This window comes from Syngnathus typhle, linkage group LG1 (genome assembly GCF_033458585.1).
Source record: "Syngnathus typhle isolate RoL2023-S1 ecotype Sweden linkage group LG1, RoL_Styp_1.0, whole genome shotgun sequence".
NCBI classification, from domain to species: Eukaryota; Metazoa; Chordata; class Actinopteri; order Syngnathiformes; family Syngnathidae; genus Syngnathus; species Syngnathus typhle.
Genome location: NC_083738.1, coordinates 21,835,893 through 21,850,899, shown reverse-complemented (window position 1 = coordinate 21,850,899; position 15,007 = coordinate 21,835,893). Strand labels below are relative to the sequence as shown.

At 40.2% G+C, this 15,007-nt stretch overlaps 2 protein-coding genes across 2 annotated transcripts; both read right to left on the bottom strand.

The window, feature by feature from the left end:
• Positions 1-434: 434 nt before the first annotated feature.
• On the bottom strand, positions 435-5,051 carry chic1 (cysteine-rich hydrophobic domain 1). Its single transcript, XM_061288473.1, has 6 exons — positions 4,885-5,051; positions 3,895-3,949; positions 2,917-3,072; positions 2,779-2,835; positions 2,258-2,317; positions 435-2,130 (listed from the first exon to the last, which is right to left on the bottom strand). Exons 1-6 carry the CDS (start codon positions 5,010-5,012, stop codon positions 2,080-2,082), a joined length of 507 nt encoding a protein of 168 aa, XP_061144457.1. The 5' UTR covers positions 5,013-5,051; the 3' UTR covers positions 435-2,079.
• A 1,195-nt stretch (positions 5,052-6,246) lies between these two features.
• cdx4 (caudal type homeobox 4) lies at positions 6,247-11,725 on the bottom strand. The gene is made up of 4 exons (XM_061287491.1): positions 11,227-11,725; positions 7,172-7,317; positions 6,388-6,558; positions 6,247-6,303 (listed from the first exon to the last, which is right to left on the bottom strand). The coding sequence occupies exons 1-4, from the start codon at positions 11,723-11,725 to the stop codon at positions 6,247-6,249; spliced, it is 873 nt and encodes a 290-aa protein (XP_061143475.1).
• Between the last annotated feature and the right edge of the window lie 3,282 nt (positions 11,726-15,007).

The following is a 15,007-nucleotide window of genomic DNA, read 5'->3' as shown; positions in this document are numbered from 1 at the left end:
ACAGCCTGACCCCTAGTGGACAGAATCGTCTACTGCCGAAGGCCTCATGTTCTGTTCAGTCCCAAATGATCAGAAAGTGTTGTAGAATCTAAATGTTCATTACCTGTAAATCGAGTTATGGGTTTTGTATGACAGTAAATGTTTCACTTTCTTATCTTATTGGTGTTGGTCGAGGATTGTGCTGCAGGCCAGCAGGCTGGGTGACATGAAAACAATCAGACAAAGGCTCATAAAAGGGACTCTGGCTCTATTGCTTGACTCACTTTGAGGTCCGGTGACCAGTTTATATTGCTACTGCTGCTACTTGACTGTAACACTCGTGTCCAAGTAATTGCGGGCCGTCTTGTTAAAGTTAACGATTCCATCGCCGCGACTTGCCTAACAAGATTTGGACGAGGTCCGTTTTGTGGGGCAGAGACAATTGACAACAAATGTAATGTCCAAATGAGTTTTATTTGCTTTTTTTGTAAGATGGGTGGTCACGTAGGCAAACATTTTGAAGAAATGCTAACAGGACATAAAATTCAGTCTTGCAAGTCTGTGGTTCAACTATTGGAGAGGCACTCCAGTTAGTAAAAATGGATGCAGCCATGAAAGAAAACATAACAAAAGAAGCATCTGGTCTTCTACGTAACAAGTCCGAGAACAACACGTTAGGATCAAACTAAACCGGAAGCTTTACACTGTTTTCATCGTGTGCCACATTAAAATGAGGGTTTTCCTCAGAGACCAGTATGGCTAAGAAAAGGGAGCAAACTGCTTGGATTTTTCACATCTGACTGAAATAAGCAGATTTGATGCTAGCAGTACCTTGGCCCAGCTACAAGTGAAGCTAACGGGGCCAAAACCAGAAACGGATGAGCTGTGATGTTCAAAATGTGAGCCCAGGGGCACTTTGACCTCAAGTCCAGTCGACAGTATAAGGAAGAAGAATGTGAAAATGATGGCGCCGTGAGATGACCAAAAAATGGGTGAGTTAATCTTTTTTAAACCTCATTGCACCAATGCAATATTCATCAGAACACCGACGAGTGGCAGCACATGGATCGTAATAGCAAATATATTTTTGGACTTGTTTTCCAAGGTATTTTAATGACGTCACGTGGTATAAGAGAAAAAAAAAAATCTTAGATTTGTACATGATACATTTGTTTAAATGACCACAAATTGCCATGAAACATTTTCCATGTGGAATAATGCCCAAATTTCCAGTTTAAATTCCCATGAAAAGTTAACCAAACTTCCAGAAATGTTCCATTCCTTTGACCATATGGTATTTACACTTGTTCACATTTATAACAGCAAATTGAATTTGATATCAGAAGTCACAAGTATTGACTAAGATTGGCTAAAAATAAATGCTATTAGAAAGCCGTTAAAAGTTCAGAAACATTTCTCTTTAGGCATAGATTTTTTGCTCAAATGAAAATAAATCCATTTTATTGAAAAAGGGTATGACACTATTTAGTGTAAGTCATCCAGCCCCTGGGCCTCGACTTTTGACACGTGTGAACTCGACAAAAACAAATGACACAAACGAAGGGTTCCAATCTTCCTTATTGGCAAACGTGACAGCTTCAACACTGTGGCGTATTATTAGGTTCTTTAGAACTACTCTATATGGCTTACAAGGTAAACAGGTCCGTACAAACTCAAAAACCGGTGCAGCAATTCATTGCCAACAACGACAGCTAATATGTAAACAATGGACATTTGATGTTAACACTACTTACACAAGAGGGAAGGAAACTTGCCAGGGCATGGGTTTAAACAGACAAGCCAACGTAGCATTGAATTCACCTTCTATTTTATACTCTAAAAAAGAAACAAGGCCGTAACATATTCCGCTGGGGGTGTATAAATGCACTTTCACTAACCCCCCCCCCGATCATGAAAAAGGAGTGCAACAAAAGGGCTGATGAGTCTCACAGGCTGTGCAAAATGCGCTCAAAAGCAAAGTGACAGTGTGGCAAGAGTTTCACGTACAGCTGCATTGGAAATTGGGGGGCGGACGTTGCTGTTTTTGTTCTTTCATTCCAACAAGGCACTGAAGTAGAAAAGGCATTGCAGGTTGCATCTTCAGTCTGGTCTCAATATTGGATACTTGGGTAAGAATTCTATAAGAATCACCTGCACACACACACACAACAAAATCATGTTACTTTCATTTAATAGCAGTTCACACTTGTAATAAGTGCACTGTGGTGATGTTGTGTAATAATCAGTTAAAACAAGAGAAGGGATGAACACAACTTACATATTCCGTCATGTTGCTGCTCTCACATTTTCTTTTGCTCAGCTTCCAGTGCAGGCCCAGCTGAACAGAAAAGACCGGATCAATAGACTCATCACGCACACACACGCACACAGTCTGGCATGTGTGAGGTCAAACTGTGGCCAGACATGCTGAAGGGCTTTTTTTATGTCCATGCGCACGCACGCACACAAACACTTGTCAGACAGACACAGACAACCAGACTAGGAAAGATATTGACAAAGATTAAGGGAGTTAGAGAAAAAAGAAAAAAACAAAAACGGAGAAAAAAGGGACAGACTAAGAGACTAACAAAAACTGAGAATGAAACAGTCACAGAAAGAGAGAGAGAAGATGGGGAAAAATGGGGAAAGAAGACCCAATTGGAAAGTGACACAGACAGGGAGAGGAAGTCAAAGAAACACAGTCAGATAGACAGAAGGGGAAAAAACCTGGGAGAGATTAAAAGTTAATGAAAAGAAGACAATCACAGAAACCAACTGAGACGGAAGGACGTTAGCTACCTTGTGGTACAATCGGTTGTTTTCCCATTCTAACAGCTTGTGAATGGACCTTCTTGTCTGTGGTAGGAAGAGAACACAGATGAGTCCTGAACGAAACGTGTCGTTCGGGGCACTTGAGTATTTTGTCTCTTCTCTGACCCTCTTGTTGAGACATATGACGGGCCACAAGCTGCATCCGGCCGTGCAACAGCAGCACAGACACCCGCACAGCAGCCACTTGACGTTGACCGGCACGTTCTTCCTCAGGCAGGCGTTGACGCGACCCACACTGGCTCGGAACTCCTCCGGTGCCACCTGCAACCAAATAAAAACGAGAGCAGCATGGTTTACTTATTGCTTGTGTTTGGGAAGAAGAACTTTAAATAATCGCAAACGCAGTTTTCCTAATCATTCAGCCGTATTTGACATTCATGACATTTGTTTGGAATAAACTGAAGTGTGTAATCTTTTTTGATATTTTGTCGGGAATGGACAGTTAGATGTTTTCTGCGCAGGCGCGATCTTCCAACATTGTCCCTGGCCTCGAAGGACAAGATAAGCAGCAGAAGTGCAGCCTGTGGCAGGCGGCCGGGCGGGCGGGCAAGCTGGCCAGCACCGAGCTGAATGGATGCTGGCCCCGAGTCTGTACGCCATAAAATGGGGTCGTAATCTTTTATGACAGGATGCAAAGGTCTCTTTGCAAACAAGCAAAGAGCTGGGAATAAAGCCCAGCAGGGCCTGATGTGCACCCTTCAATCATCATAATTGTGAGCTCGTCCATCACATGTCGGCCGGCCTCACAATGCCGAATGCCGGAGGTGCGCTTTATTGCCCCGCACTTCCCTCAGCCCCGCACGCGGCCCTGCAGCCTTTTTGTGCTCTTTCGTCTGACCCAGGAAACGGACCCTTTTCTTCTCGCCCTAGCATTATTTCGTCACCTGGAGTCGGACCCCGCGGTCGAGACCGGCCTGCCCACCCCCCCGCTGGCGGCTTACTCATTGACGGGGCCCGTGTGGACGCGACCAATCCGCCAGCAGGAATGTTTGAATGGGGAAGACAAAAGAAGCGCTGTGCCTTTTAATTGTTCATCTGGAAGTGTGTAGAAAGCACAAGAAAAGTTCCAATCTGCAAATGTACCTTTCCCGTGAGAATAGATGGGAACTCGCAATCGAATCTGTTGCTCAGTCCAAACCTGCACACAGGCAAACACATGGAGATGAGAAACATTATGAAGATGTAATCAGTGCCTTCTTTTTGGTCTCCCTTAAATTAAAAAAAAAAAAACAGCAATATATGTACAGATGCACAGGCCACAATTTCCAAAGTGCTCCAGTGTCATGAAAAACAGTCCATTCAATAAATAAATCAATAGATTCAACAAAAAGAAAATGCCTCTGTCAAAGAAAAATATTTTGTGAAAATGGTCATTAAGCCAAATTGAAAAAAATTGATAGTATAATAAAGTCATTAAATAACAAGAATAAGCTAATTATACAATTTAATTAAGCATTAATAAAAATAAAGATCTTAAATTCCGAATACAACAAATAAACAACGGTAAGTTTTGAAAAAAAATCATTACAATTTAAGAAACAGGTCCATTAAAGAAGTTAAACTCAAGTAAAATAAATAAAAATGTCAAGAAGTAAAATAAAACTTGGCAAATCGTTCTTAAATCTTGAATAGGAGGCTTCAACAGCGTTGGCAGGTCGGCGAGTAACAGATGACGTCACAAACGATGTAGGATGCACAAAAGGTGCCAGTTTTAGCTTTAAGTAACCTCCTCAGTCCTCAGTGACGTTTTTCACGCTCGTACGCGACTCATAAGGTCAACGACGTCCAACGTGACGTGTCGTTGAGCTCGTTAGCCAACGTCACGTCGCGTCACCCGCTGTCCTCCTCGGCCGGCTGGACCACACCGAACAACAGCCTCAAGTTATAGGTTGCCATGGAGACGTCAGGTGGTGGAGACGCTCTCTTCGTGTTACAACAACACCCTAAGGGACATTTCTCGTTTACTAAGTGAGCTACTTAGCTACCTAGCGGCTGCACAAGCTACAAGACGCAGAAGTGGCTGCAACAAAACACGACACCATGACGAAACATAAGCAAGGAAAAAAAACGTACACTGTGATGTGTCCGGCGCCACGCATCACAACGGGATCCGCGCAGTATCTGGATAAGCGCTCCTCGATGACGACACGCTCGTCCTCGTCGTCGTCTTCTAACTCGTAAATGGTATCAAAGTCCGCCATGTTGGGACAGCGAGACCTTGACGTCACACGCGGGGACGCGCGCGCACGTCTGGACGTACGAGCGTGAGAGCGAGCACGCACGATGAGAGAAGGTCAGGTCGGAGAGATGCCCGAACATTTTACGTCCAAAAAGGCAATTTTGTACAATGTTGAGATTTGATATCACTATAAAATGACATATATTGATCATATTCCCAAATATAAATAATCTAAAATATATGCAGTGGAGGACATTTATGTTTTTTCATGACTATAGAAAAGCTTTCAAACTACTTGGCATTTTTGAGTGGAAAGACAAGAGGGGCTCTCATAAATAATACCAAGTACTTTGACCCTTTTGACCCAAGCACTCCATTTACAATGATGTATATATCTTGAACACATTTATTATATGAGGCTTGCAAGGTGCAAGTGTTAAGTGGGCCTCATTTGTAAGATGCACCCATATTTCACACCACAAATTTCACTGAGAATAACCCCCATATGTAAACTTTATTGAGTGGTAAATGGGATGTCACTTGGAAAGCACTTTTCTATCTTTGGTACTCAAAGCGCTTCACACTGCAGCAACTGCAGTTTCGTGTCTTGCTCAAGGACACTTTAACATGGTCACAAAATTTGGGGATCAAACCCCCAACCTTGGGGTTGAGAGACGACCACTACCATTGAGCTTTTTCATTCTATCACTGCCCCTCAACTTTCCTTATATTTTATTTTTTGCATTTTTTTAAAACATTTTTTAGACATTCAAAATAATTACTATGCATTTAAAGTTGTTTGTTAAATATGTATGTTTTCTAGCAATTAAACTCACATTTTAAACATGGTGTTAACTTTTTTTTTAATGGATAGACTCCACAAATACTGAAAAAAAGTATTTTATATACACTGTTAAAATTGCCATAGAACACCATTCTATATCATTATCATCCATATATTTTTTTACACTTGAAAATCTAACATGATTATTCCCTGAGTTTTCATTTTATTCACAAACAAAGACATCACATCTCCCCAAAAACATTTAGATCTCATTAAAATTCACAAACAATGTCGTCAAGCCTTAGAAGTTAGAACCCTTGGACCCCTTTCATCTTCCCTCGTCCTCCCCCTCCTCTTCCTGCTAAGTTAATGAAACTATTATATTTCTTAAAAAAAGCCAAGCATTTTGAGTGAAGTGTCCTGCTGCTGCGTGTCGGAGTGCTCCGTTTGGTTCCGCGCGTTTGGCGCCACGTCACTGGCTCACAGTCACTTGCTGTATGTTCCTGATGGACGGCAACGTGCTCATGGCCTGTGCTTGAGGGGGCTGAGGGTGGGGGTGGGAATGCGGGTGAGGATGGGGATGTGGATGGGGATGAGAGTGTGGATGGGGGGCAGGGTACAGGGTGCCGTGGATGTCTGTGGGACTCAGCGAGCCCGGAACTGGCAGGGGGCTGACAGAACCCGGGTCGCTGTGCACGGAGCCCCCACTACCATCCGACTGGCCCATTTTCTTTTTGATCAGCTTGCGCTCCTTTGCACGCCGGTTCTGGAACCAGATCTTCACCTACAGCCAAGATACACACGCATATATCATATTTTTTGTTTGCTTTATTTTGTTGTTGAGTTTTTGTTGTCATTTGTTGTACGTTTTCATTTTAAATGTTTGAAATTGAATTAACTATATTATGTTGTTTTTCACTTTTATTTGATTTTATCTTTTCACTTTATTTTTAAATGTATCTCGTTTTAATTGTATTTAATCCCTAAAGTATGTTTCATCTTTTGTCTTCTTTTATTGATAGTTCTTTTATTCTCCTGTGTATTGTAAAATCCCCCTTTTAAAGCCTTTTTAAAAAAAACTACAAATAAATTATAGTATTAAATGAAGGTCTTGTTGCACGACAGCATTCATTTTTTTAATTCAGAATCTTTTTTTCTACTTTATTCATTATGAAACTTTATTATTATAAATTCACAATAATTAAATAATCTCCATCAATCATATTAATTTTCATCATTTACCTTACATTACAAATGGATCACTCGCAAACTAGTGTATTAACATTTGACTGATTATTTTAATTATAATTAAATAGTAATTAAATTAAAACACCATAATATGTAACGAATGCTACTAATGATTTTTTTTTTTCTTGTTTGTGTGTTGCGTGTTCCACCTGTCTCTCGGACAGGCCGAGGTTGACAGCGAGCTCGGCTTTCCTCCTGATGGTGATGTATCTGTTGAAGTGGAACTCTTTCTCCAGCTCCAGCCGCTGGTGGTCCGTGTACACCACCCGGTACTTTTCCTTTGTCCTTGTCTTCCCTTTGCGGGACACATGGAAAACAAAAGCATGCACTTGCAGTTATCATTGATCTGAGATTTCCAAACACTGTGTGTGACAAATGCTACATTCGAGCAGACTCTGAAATAGTTATTTGAATACTTGGCCGGCTGGATGTCAGCTACAGTTCACGTCGCCCTTGCAATGGGAATATTTGAACGCGGTGCTAGACACAAACGAAAGGGAATTTTCAAACTTCTACGTCGTTATTGAGAGACAAACTAGATGCGAGACTTTGCGAGCTAGCAACAAGCTTGGACTGTCTACTAATGTGGCTAAGCTCGTTTCCTAAATCAATAATCATCGTATCCCATCCACTGTTGCAAATCAGCAACACTTTTGACCAATATCACCGCAAAAGGAAGGAATGAAGGGGAAGTGAAGCTAATTGCTAAGCTAACCTGAGACACTAATAATCGTGAAACACCAAATTTAATTCCATGGTTAATCAAGAACATTTTTAGTGTGCTTAAGTGCTGTTTCTCAAGTGAAACATCCGCCATGGGTTTACAAAATTGTGAAAGACGAAAGCGCGTAGACATGAGCCAGGGCTGGTCGGACCGGAAAGCGACGGCCGGCCTTCGGCATGCCTGGACCGGCCCTATCAGCTGTGAGCATCAAATCCGCATCTCTGCTCTTTGCTCTTCACATACGCAAATGTCCGCTTTGATGTGGACTAGCCAGTCACTCACCAGGATTTCTGAATTCTTGCAGCACGGACACACACGCGCACACACACACACACACGAGAATGGATTTTTCTTACTTTTTCAGGTTGCATACATCTTTTATATTTAGTTTTTATTTAGAGTACAATTTTAAAGTGACTGGAGTGCAGCTGCTACTTCATCTCCTCCTCAACTGCACCAATAAGTTAGTTTGGTCTTCATGCAGGGGATTGTGATAACCATGGGTGGAGTTTGATTCTGTGTTTGGTGAAGTATTTCTATAATTTTAAATCTGAGATTAACCTTTGGTGATAAAAATGAAATCTTTTAAGGGTTCTAACATATGTTATGCATGGGTACCCATAAATATGGAGCCCACTGCAAGTATTACATGTACAAAATAGTCATTTGTAGCCATAGAATACTACATTGTCACTGCAAATTGTATATGTGTACATGAATCAGTGTAGTCCTGAAATAATCATTTGACCACGATTAGCCTGTGACGTTCATGACATGCTCAATTGTGGCAGTTCTGCATTGGAATACAAAACCCACAAGTTACTTTGTGGCCCCTTCTACTGCCAACTGCACAGAATTAGTTTTCAATCATGTTTCATTTTATTAAATTGTCTTTCATGCCAGTGTGAAACGGAACTATGATGTGTTTTATATGGTCAGTCCAATTTTCAACCCAAATTGGAATGTTTTTAACCCAGCATTTTAAAGGTGTGTATATTTGATCAATCACTGTAAAAAATACACTGCAGAATAGTTAGATTATATTTACCACATACCAATATGCCACATGCATGTTTTCATCTGGATTTTTTTAAAATTATGTCAACGAACATTCACCTTTCATTCTACTTTTACTTTAATAGACTTCCACACTTCATACAAACTTTTCTATCTGATTGAATTCTGCTCATGGTGTCAATAAACGGATCTGCATATTTATCCCCCACCCTCTGCCTTGTTGCGCGTGTCTCTCTCTCGTGTAACGTAACGTAAGTAGTGATGACGTCACGCGCACGCTGCTGAGGTGCAGAGCCTGGGCCATGGTCACAATGCTGATTTGACTCATTTTATGAATGGCAAACTTTTGTGTGCGTTCAAGGACCACATTTGGTTCTTAAAACACAAATTATTCGGTGATGAGGATTAAAAGAATCGAAAAATGAAGACAACAAGAAAATGTTTTTTTTTTTATTATTTACAATAAATACTGACAATGGATGTAAGCTATGTAATGGGCTATAGTTCATTTTGAAAAAAACTAATGAATTATATTTGATTAATTTAATTAAAATTAAAATGTATTGTTTAACAGTTTAAAATCCAAAGTATGAGTTGGATATAAACACTTTATTGTAAAATTGTAATTTCCAATGACCCCCCCCTAAGAAATGAATTGTACATAAAACATGAACAACATATGTAAAATTTTAAATGCATTATTTTTATGAAATAATTGATCATTCTACTTTAAAGTGATCAACTATATAACTCCTCCAAACCAATTCTTCATTACACCAAAATCTAAGTCACAAAATCTTCTATACTGATAGAATATTTTTGTTGTATTTCTATTATGTTCACGAAGCTATTTAAACAGCACTTAAATCAGATAAAAAGCATACACAAAATATTGGTAACCAATACTTTATTATCTATACATAAAGATAAATAAACAATTATATTTATCTTCATTTTTATCTTTTTATTTTAATAATAAAAATGTGTTGCTATTTGATATTTAAAATGCAATTACAATTCACACAAATCAACTGCTTTTTCATTAGATAAATATGATAAAATGTTAACTGAATATTTGTTTATCCTTACACAGTAGTTTAGTTACTATTAAATACAATTAAATATATTTGTAGCCATTAAATGCGCAACATAAATTCAAACTGGTTTTCGTTTTGTCATAATTATCAATAAGACGACAATCTTGTTGTTAGCGATGCTGATCGTGCATTCTAATGTAGCTAATGACCAATGGTTGATCTATTTGAACAAGTTTGCATCCTTGGGAGGAAGCACATTTCAATTGGGGCCTTGTGCTGGAAAGGAGCCAAATAGGGCCTGTGGGCCCATTAACAGTGGAAAGAATATTAAGTTTAATATGAGAGTACTAATAAGGCCAAAACATATTTTTGGAAACTAAGCAGAGTGGTCCTAAACATAAAGTACTTTATTGGGAGAAAATATCTCTGAGGACCCAAATATTTCCCATGAATTAAAAGCAGATATGCCTCTTTTCCCAAATTGTGGTGTGAAAATGCACCCTCCGATAAAACAAAAATAAACTTTAGGAACCAAAATATGATCTTTTTTTTTTTTTTTACACAATACAATGAGCCATTCAAATAAGCAAAATGTCACTGGGCTGAACCTAAAGCAGTATTATGGATTCTTGCTCTTTTAATTGTACTTTATGCAATATTTGATAGGGACAAATAACTTTTAGTGACCATATGTGGTTCTTTGTTCTAACATTTATCAACCAAAAATGCAGCATACTTCTTTGGCCCTTAAAGATGCCAAATATACTTTTTGTGACTATGACTTATAAGGAGAACATTTAGGAACCAAAAGTAGTACACTGTCATATTAAGAACGTAATACATGCTGTCAAACAAATGGAAATCCCTATGAGGAACCCAATATGGTATCGTTGCTGCACGAGTGCAAACAAAATATTCCATCCATCCATCCATTTTTATTATTATTATCATTGGCTATCATTGTTAGGAACCAAATATGGTAACCATGACACTATTTAATAAGGGGAAAACGACTTTAGGAACCAAATATGGATCTTTGGAACCAATAGGATTGCAAAATTTAAGGAAGTGTGCAAAAAAAACCCCACGTGTTAATAAACTAAAATGACATGCACGTTAGCACGTTAAAAACTTTAAGCAACCAAATAGGATGCCATGGGCTATTATGGGTGTCATTTACACTCAATTACATATAAAAGATATCACAGTGGGGATCCAAATATGCTCCCATTTAATAAGGAAAAAGAACACCTTTTAGAAACCAAGTATGGTTCTTTGCCATATTCTAAGTGCCAAAAAATAAGTTAAATTGCTCACGTGCCGAGTGTGAAAATAATATGTATCAAGTATAAAATAACGTTAATACGAATTTATTAATGAAATGTATGTTTGTCTGATTGTTTCTGTTTTTTTGTGCGTGTCTCACCTGTGGAGGAAGACTGCGCAGTTTTGCTCATCCACTGGTACGAGTTGCGCCTTTCTCGGTCGGGCGACATGTGCGCGCTCCCGCCGCCGCCGCCGCCGCTGCCACCGCCTCCACCGCCTCCACCGCTCCCGTCGTCCGTGGGCGGTGGCGGCTGCAGGAGCGCGGAGGCGGGCGGCGGGTGCATGTGAGTGTACTCGGCCGAGCAGTAGGACACCTGCGCCGGCGACGAGTTATTGACTGGGGTGGCCAGCGGGTTCGGGGGCACCATGCCGTAGGCGCTCCAGTCCTCCCGGGAGGGTCCGTAAGCCGACGGCCCCCAGCTGCCCGCCGCCTGACCGTGGCCGTGCGAGTCCATATTGGGGACGTGATGGTATCCGCTGAAGTCAGGGTACTGCGGCGAGGACACGAAGTTTTGGGGGGGCAGGCTGATGCTGGAACGCCGCACGGGGCCTTGGTGATACATGCCGCTCTCTTTATCCAGGAGGTATCCAACATACATGGCTTTGGCTCGCGCTTCGTGGAGGAGGTTCGACCTGGAACAAGTCTAAGCCGGGCACATGCTTGAAAGGGGGTGAAAAAAAACTAGAAGGGAATCCTCGTGAAAGTGGTCCAGAATGGGGGTCCCCCCTTCTTTTGTTTGTTGTAGTCCGTGCAGTTTGCTGGTGTTCTCACATGATGTGCTTGCTGCTGCTTGACAAGATGCCACTAAAAGTCTGCAAGCCAGCCAGCCGCCTTGACGTCAACTCCTTTTTACATTTGCATCCAAATGAAAGTGACCCCACCACTCCAGCCACCCCCATCACAGATACACACACCCATGCGAGGGGGCATGTCATCAGGTGAGAGTGGGCCTTCCACAATTCCTTCATTTACATGAGAGGCGCCAACCACAGGCCACAAAGTGAAAAAAAGCGCAAATAATAATAATAATAATAATAATAAACAGTTTGGACTGACCGGGACCATTCCATGAAGACACTTTTATTTTTTGCACGTATTTCTAAATGTTTTTTTGCTTTGAAAATGCCATTCGATACACTCTTGTTAATATGGTAAATTGAATTGATGTATTTTATAAGCTGATTGGGTTTCAAAACATTACATTTTACAGTGATTTGAAATTTATTTTTCAAGTAAGCGTAGTGCGCTCCCCTTTAAAAAAAAATCTTGCGTGACTTCAACGAATATCAGCGTACACTAAAAAATGCACCGTTATACAAATTGATTTTCACTCCTATTGACGTGTTTATTGACAGATATAAAAATCGAATTGATTAAAATGATAGAAAACACTGCGTTTAAGGAAAAAATAATTGCATAAATGTAAATATGAATATGTACGACTATTTGGGGGGAGCAACCCATTTATACGCTATAAGATTTTTTATTTTATTTTTTAAATCACGTCTTTGTTTTTATTCTTCTATTTTAATTGACGTGTTTCTCTAGGTTCTCCAATAAGGAAGCACTTTGCGCGTCTTCACTGTGAAAAGTGTGACGTCAGTCAAATCGACTCAGCAGTTTGTGAGCCGAAACGTTCCCATCTGATAAAACGATAAGTGTCTCCTTAACGGACGAGCTGTGCACGTTTGTTCCACGCTTCCAATATTTGCTCGCATATTCACTTGCAAACGAGGTGCAAAGTATGGGAGAAGACCCCCCCCCCCCCCCGACTCCACAGCGCACCTCCTCTTCCCCCTCCCTTGAACCGTGTGCTGCATTCACACCTCAAGGTCGCACTTCGCAGCTAATTCCGGTTACAAGGATGAAGACACCCCTGCCCCTTTGCCTCCCCCCTTTGTTCCCCTCATGAGAGCGATAGGGTCATCATTGCAAATCCTCCCTTTGCATGTTCAAAATCGGGCATGCAAAACGAGCCACGTGGACTACTTTTAAATGGCTTCAATATCATTTGGAACCGTTTCAAGGGCTCATTCATTTGTCAGGTGACTAATTAGCTCATAAATGTTGACGATGGCTCTTCATTGCCTACAAAATATTTATGAGTGTCTACTGACAGACAACACTTTTCGTCTTCTAATCTTGTCTATGTTTTTTTTTTTTTTTTAACAGAATTGTATTTATTGCGTGTGAGGCGTTTAATTGAAATACGTTAGACTTCTTTGTGGTGTTTTACCATATAGTGTCACGCGAGAACCTGTAAAGTTCACTTGTGCAGACAGGCAAGACACTTAAAAATAACAGCAACACATAGGATGACAATTGTTGTGTTTAAACTTTTTTAGATGTTTGTCTCTTAATAGTCAAGCTTTTGTCAACGCACTGCTGCTCTCTGGTGGAATTTTGAGGCATTAGGTTTCACTTTGCCGGCCATGACATGAGTGGACACAAGAGGGCAGCGTTGCTCCGTGCAGAACTTATAGGACTGTGCTCGACCCCCCCCCCCCGTCCCGACCTGTTAAAAAAAAAATTGTAGAAAGGCATGATAATATGATGCAGTTTGAGGTTTTCTACTAAACAGTGGAACAAAACTGTACTATTCAAACAAAATACACAAAGTCAAATAAAAAACATACAAAACAATTAGATTCAAATGTTTTATTCTGCACATGGGAAAGGTTTCATTGCATTGAAATAAATGCAATTATTTATCCAAGAAACTAAGCGTTTTGTAAAGGTAAGAATTAAAGTCGTTTTCTCTCGAGAATCTTCACCTATGTAAACTCTCAGTGACGTCATTTTTTCCTGTTTTCTGATTGGTTGATCAAGACAATAATTACGTGCAGGTGACTGAACAGAAGTAGGCGAATATCGGATATGCATGAAAATTCATTTTCAAGGTGAAATTTTCAAGGAAAGATGAATTATAAGACTCCCAATCAACAAAAAACGGTGCTGGTCGGCTCGTATAAAATCAAAAAGGACTTTTTGGACAGTGGCATGTGTGAGCGTTATCGCTAGCTTACAAAGACAAGCACGGCACTCTGCTACAGCATCTTTGGTGAGTACCATTTAATATTTTCATTTGATTTAAAAATAATATTGATCAACTGCTGTAGTGTGGTGGTTTGGAGTTGCTAAGAGGTGATGTATTGAGAAGCTAAAAAGCAACAACTTTAAGATTGATATTCATTCTCAAATATGGAAACTGTCTCTGTCTTTGTTTATGCTATCAATAGCTATATAATATTGCAGAATATTATTTTGGGGCATGAAGTGTCTTTAAGAAGTGAATAAGCACTGCAGGTCCAGGTCAGAAACTTGTGGCCTGTTACTGAGAGAAGCAGTTGCTAAAAAGTTTAGAATTGTCTTTTGTTAATTTACCGGAAGTGATTTTACATTCCATGTTAGCATTAAGCTAACGGTCTCAGCTGACATTATATGATTCGGTTGAACAGATTTGTGTTTCTTTATCGGCTTGCTTAATTTGCTTTTGTCGCCTGTGTCAGTTTTACAATTTACTTCAACTGGGCCGTGACAAACGGCTTGAAGCAAGCACACTGCCTCTCTTTTAGAGAACTGTGTAAGCAAGTGTCTTTTTGTTTCCTGAAAGTGACGTTATATGAATATTATCCCTCAACTCCTTTAGTGAGAGTGAGAATAGGCTTCAGGGATTCTTTAAAATGGCTTATATTATGTTTAGATGTGTTTAGAGAGAGGTTAAAGTATTTTTTTTTTCATCCAGGTATCACCTGTGATAAATTTCCCATTCCCTATTGAATTTCCCTCACAGGACAAATCTATCTACTGGTGGAGGAGAATGTGTTTCAAATGAGTAAGAAAAATTCCAACCCCATGCTGTCTCCCACGTGTGGATTGG

Excerpts from the sequence above, each read along its gene's own strand:
- chic1 (XM_061288473.1), bottom strand. The coding sequence starts at position 5,012 with ATGGCGGACTTTGATACCATTTACGAGTTAGAAGACGACGACGAGGAC. Across the intron at positions 3,073-3,894 it reads CATCTATTCTCACGGGAAAG|GTGGCACCGGAGGAGTTCCG; the intron begins GTACATTTGCAG and ends ATTTGGTTGCAG. Across the intron at positions 2,836-2,916 it reads TCATATGTCTCAACAAGAGG|ACAAGAAGGTCCATTCACAA; the intron begins GTCAGAGAAGAG and ends TTCCTACCACAG.
- cdx4 (XM_061287491.1), bottom strand. The coding sequence starts at position 11,725 with ATGTATGTTGGATACCTCCTGGATAAAGAGAGCGGCATGTATCACCAA. Across the intron at positions 7,318-11,226 it reads TGCGCAGTCTTCCTCCACAG|GGAAGACAAGGACAAAGGAA; the intron begins GTGAGACACGCA and ends TGTCCCGCAAAG. Across the intron at positions 6,304-6,387 it reads TCCACGGCACCCTGTACCCT|GCCATGAGCACGTTGCCGTC; the intron begins GCCCCCCATCCA and ends CCTCAAGCACAG.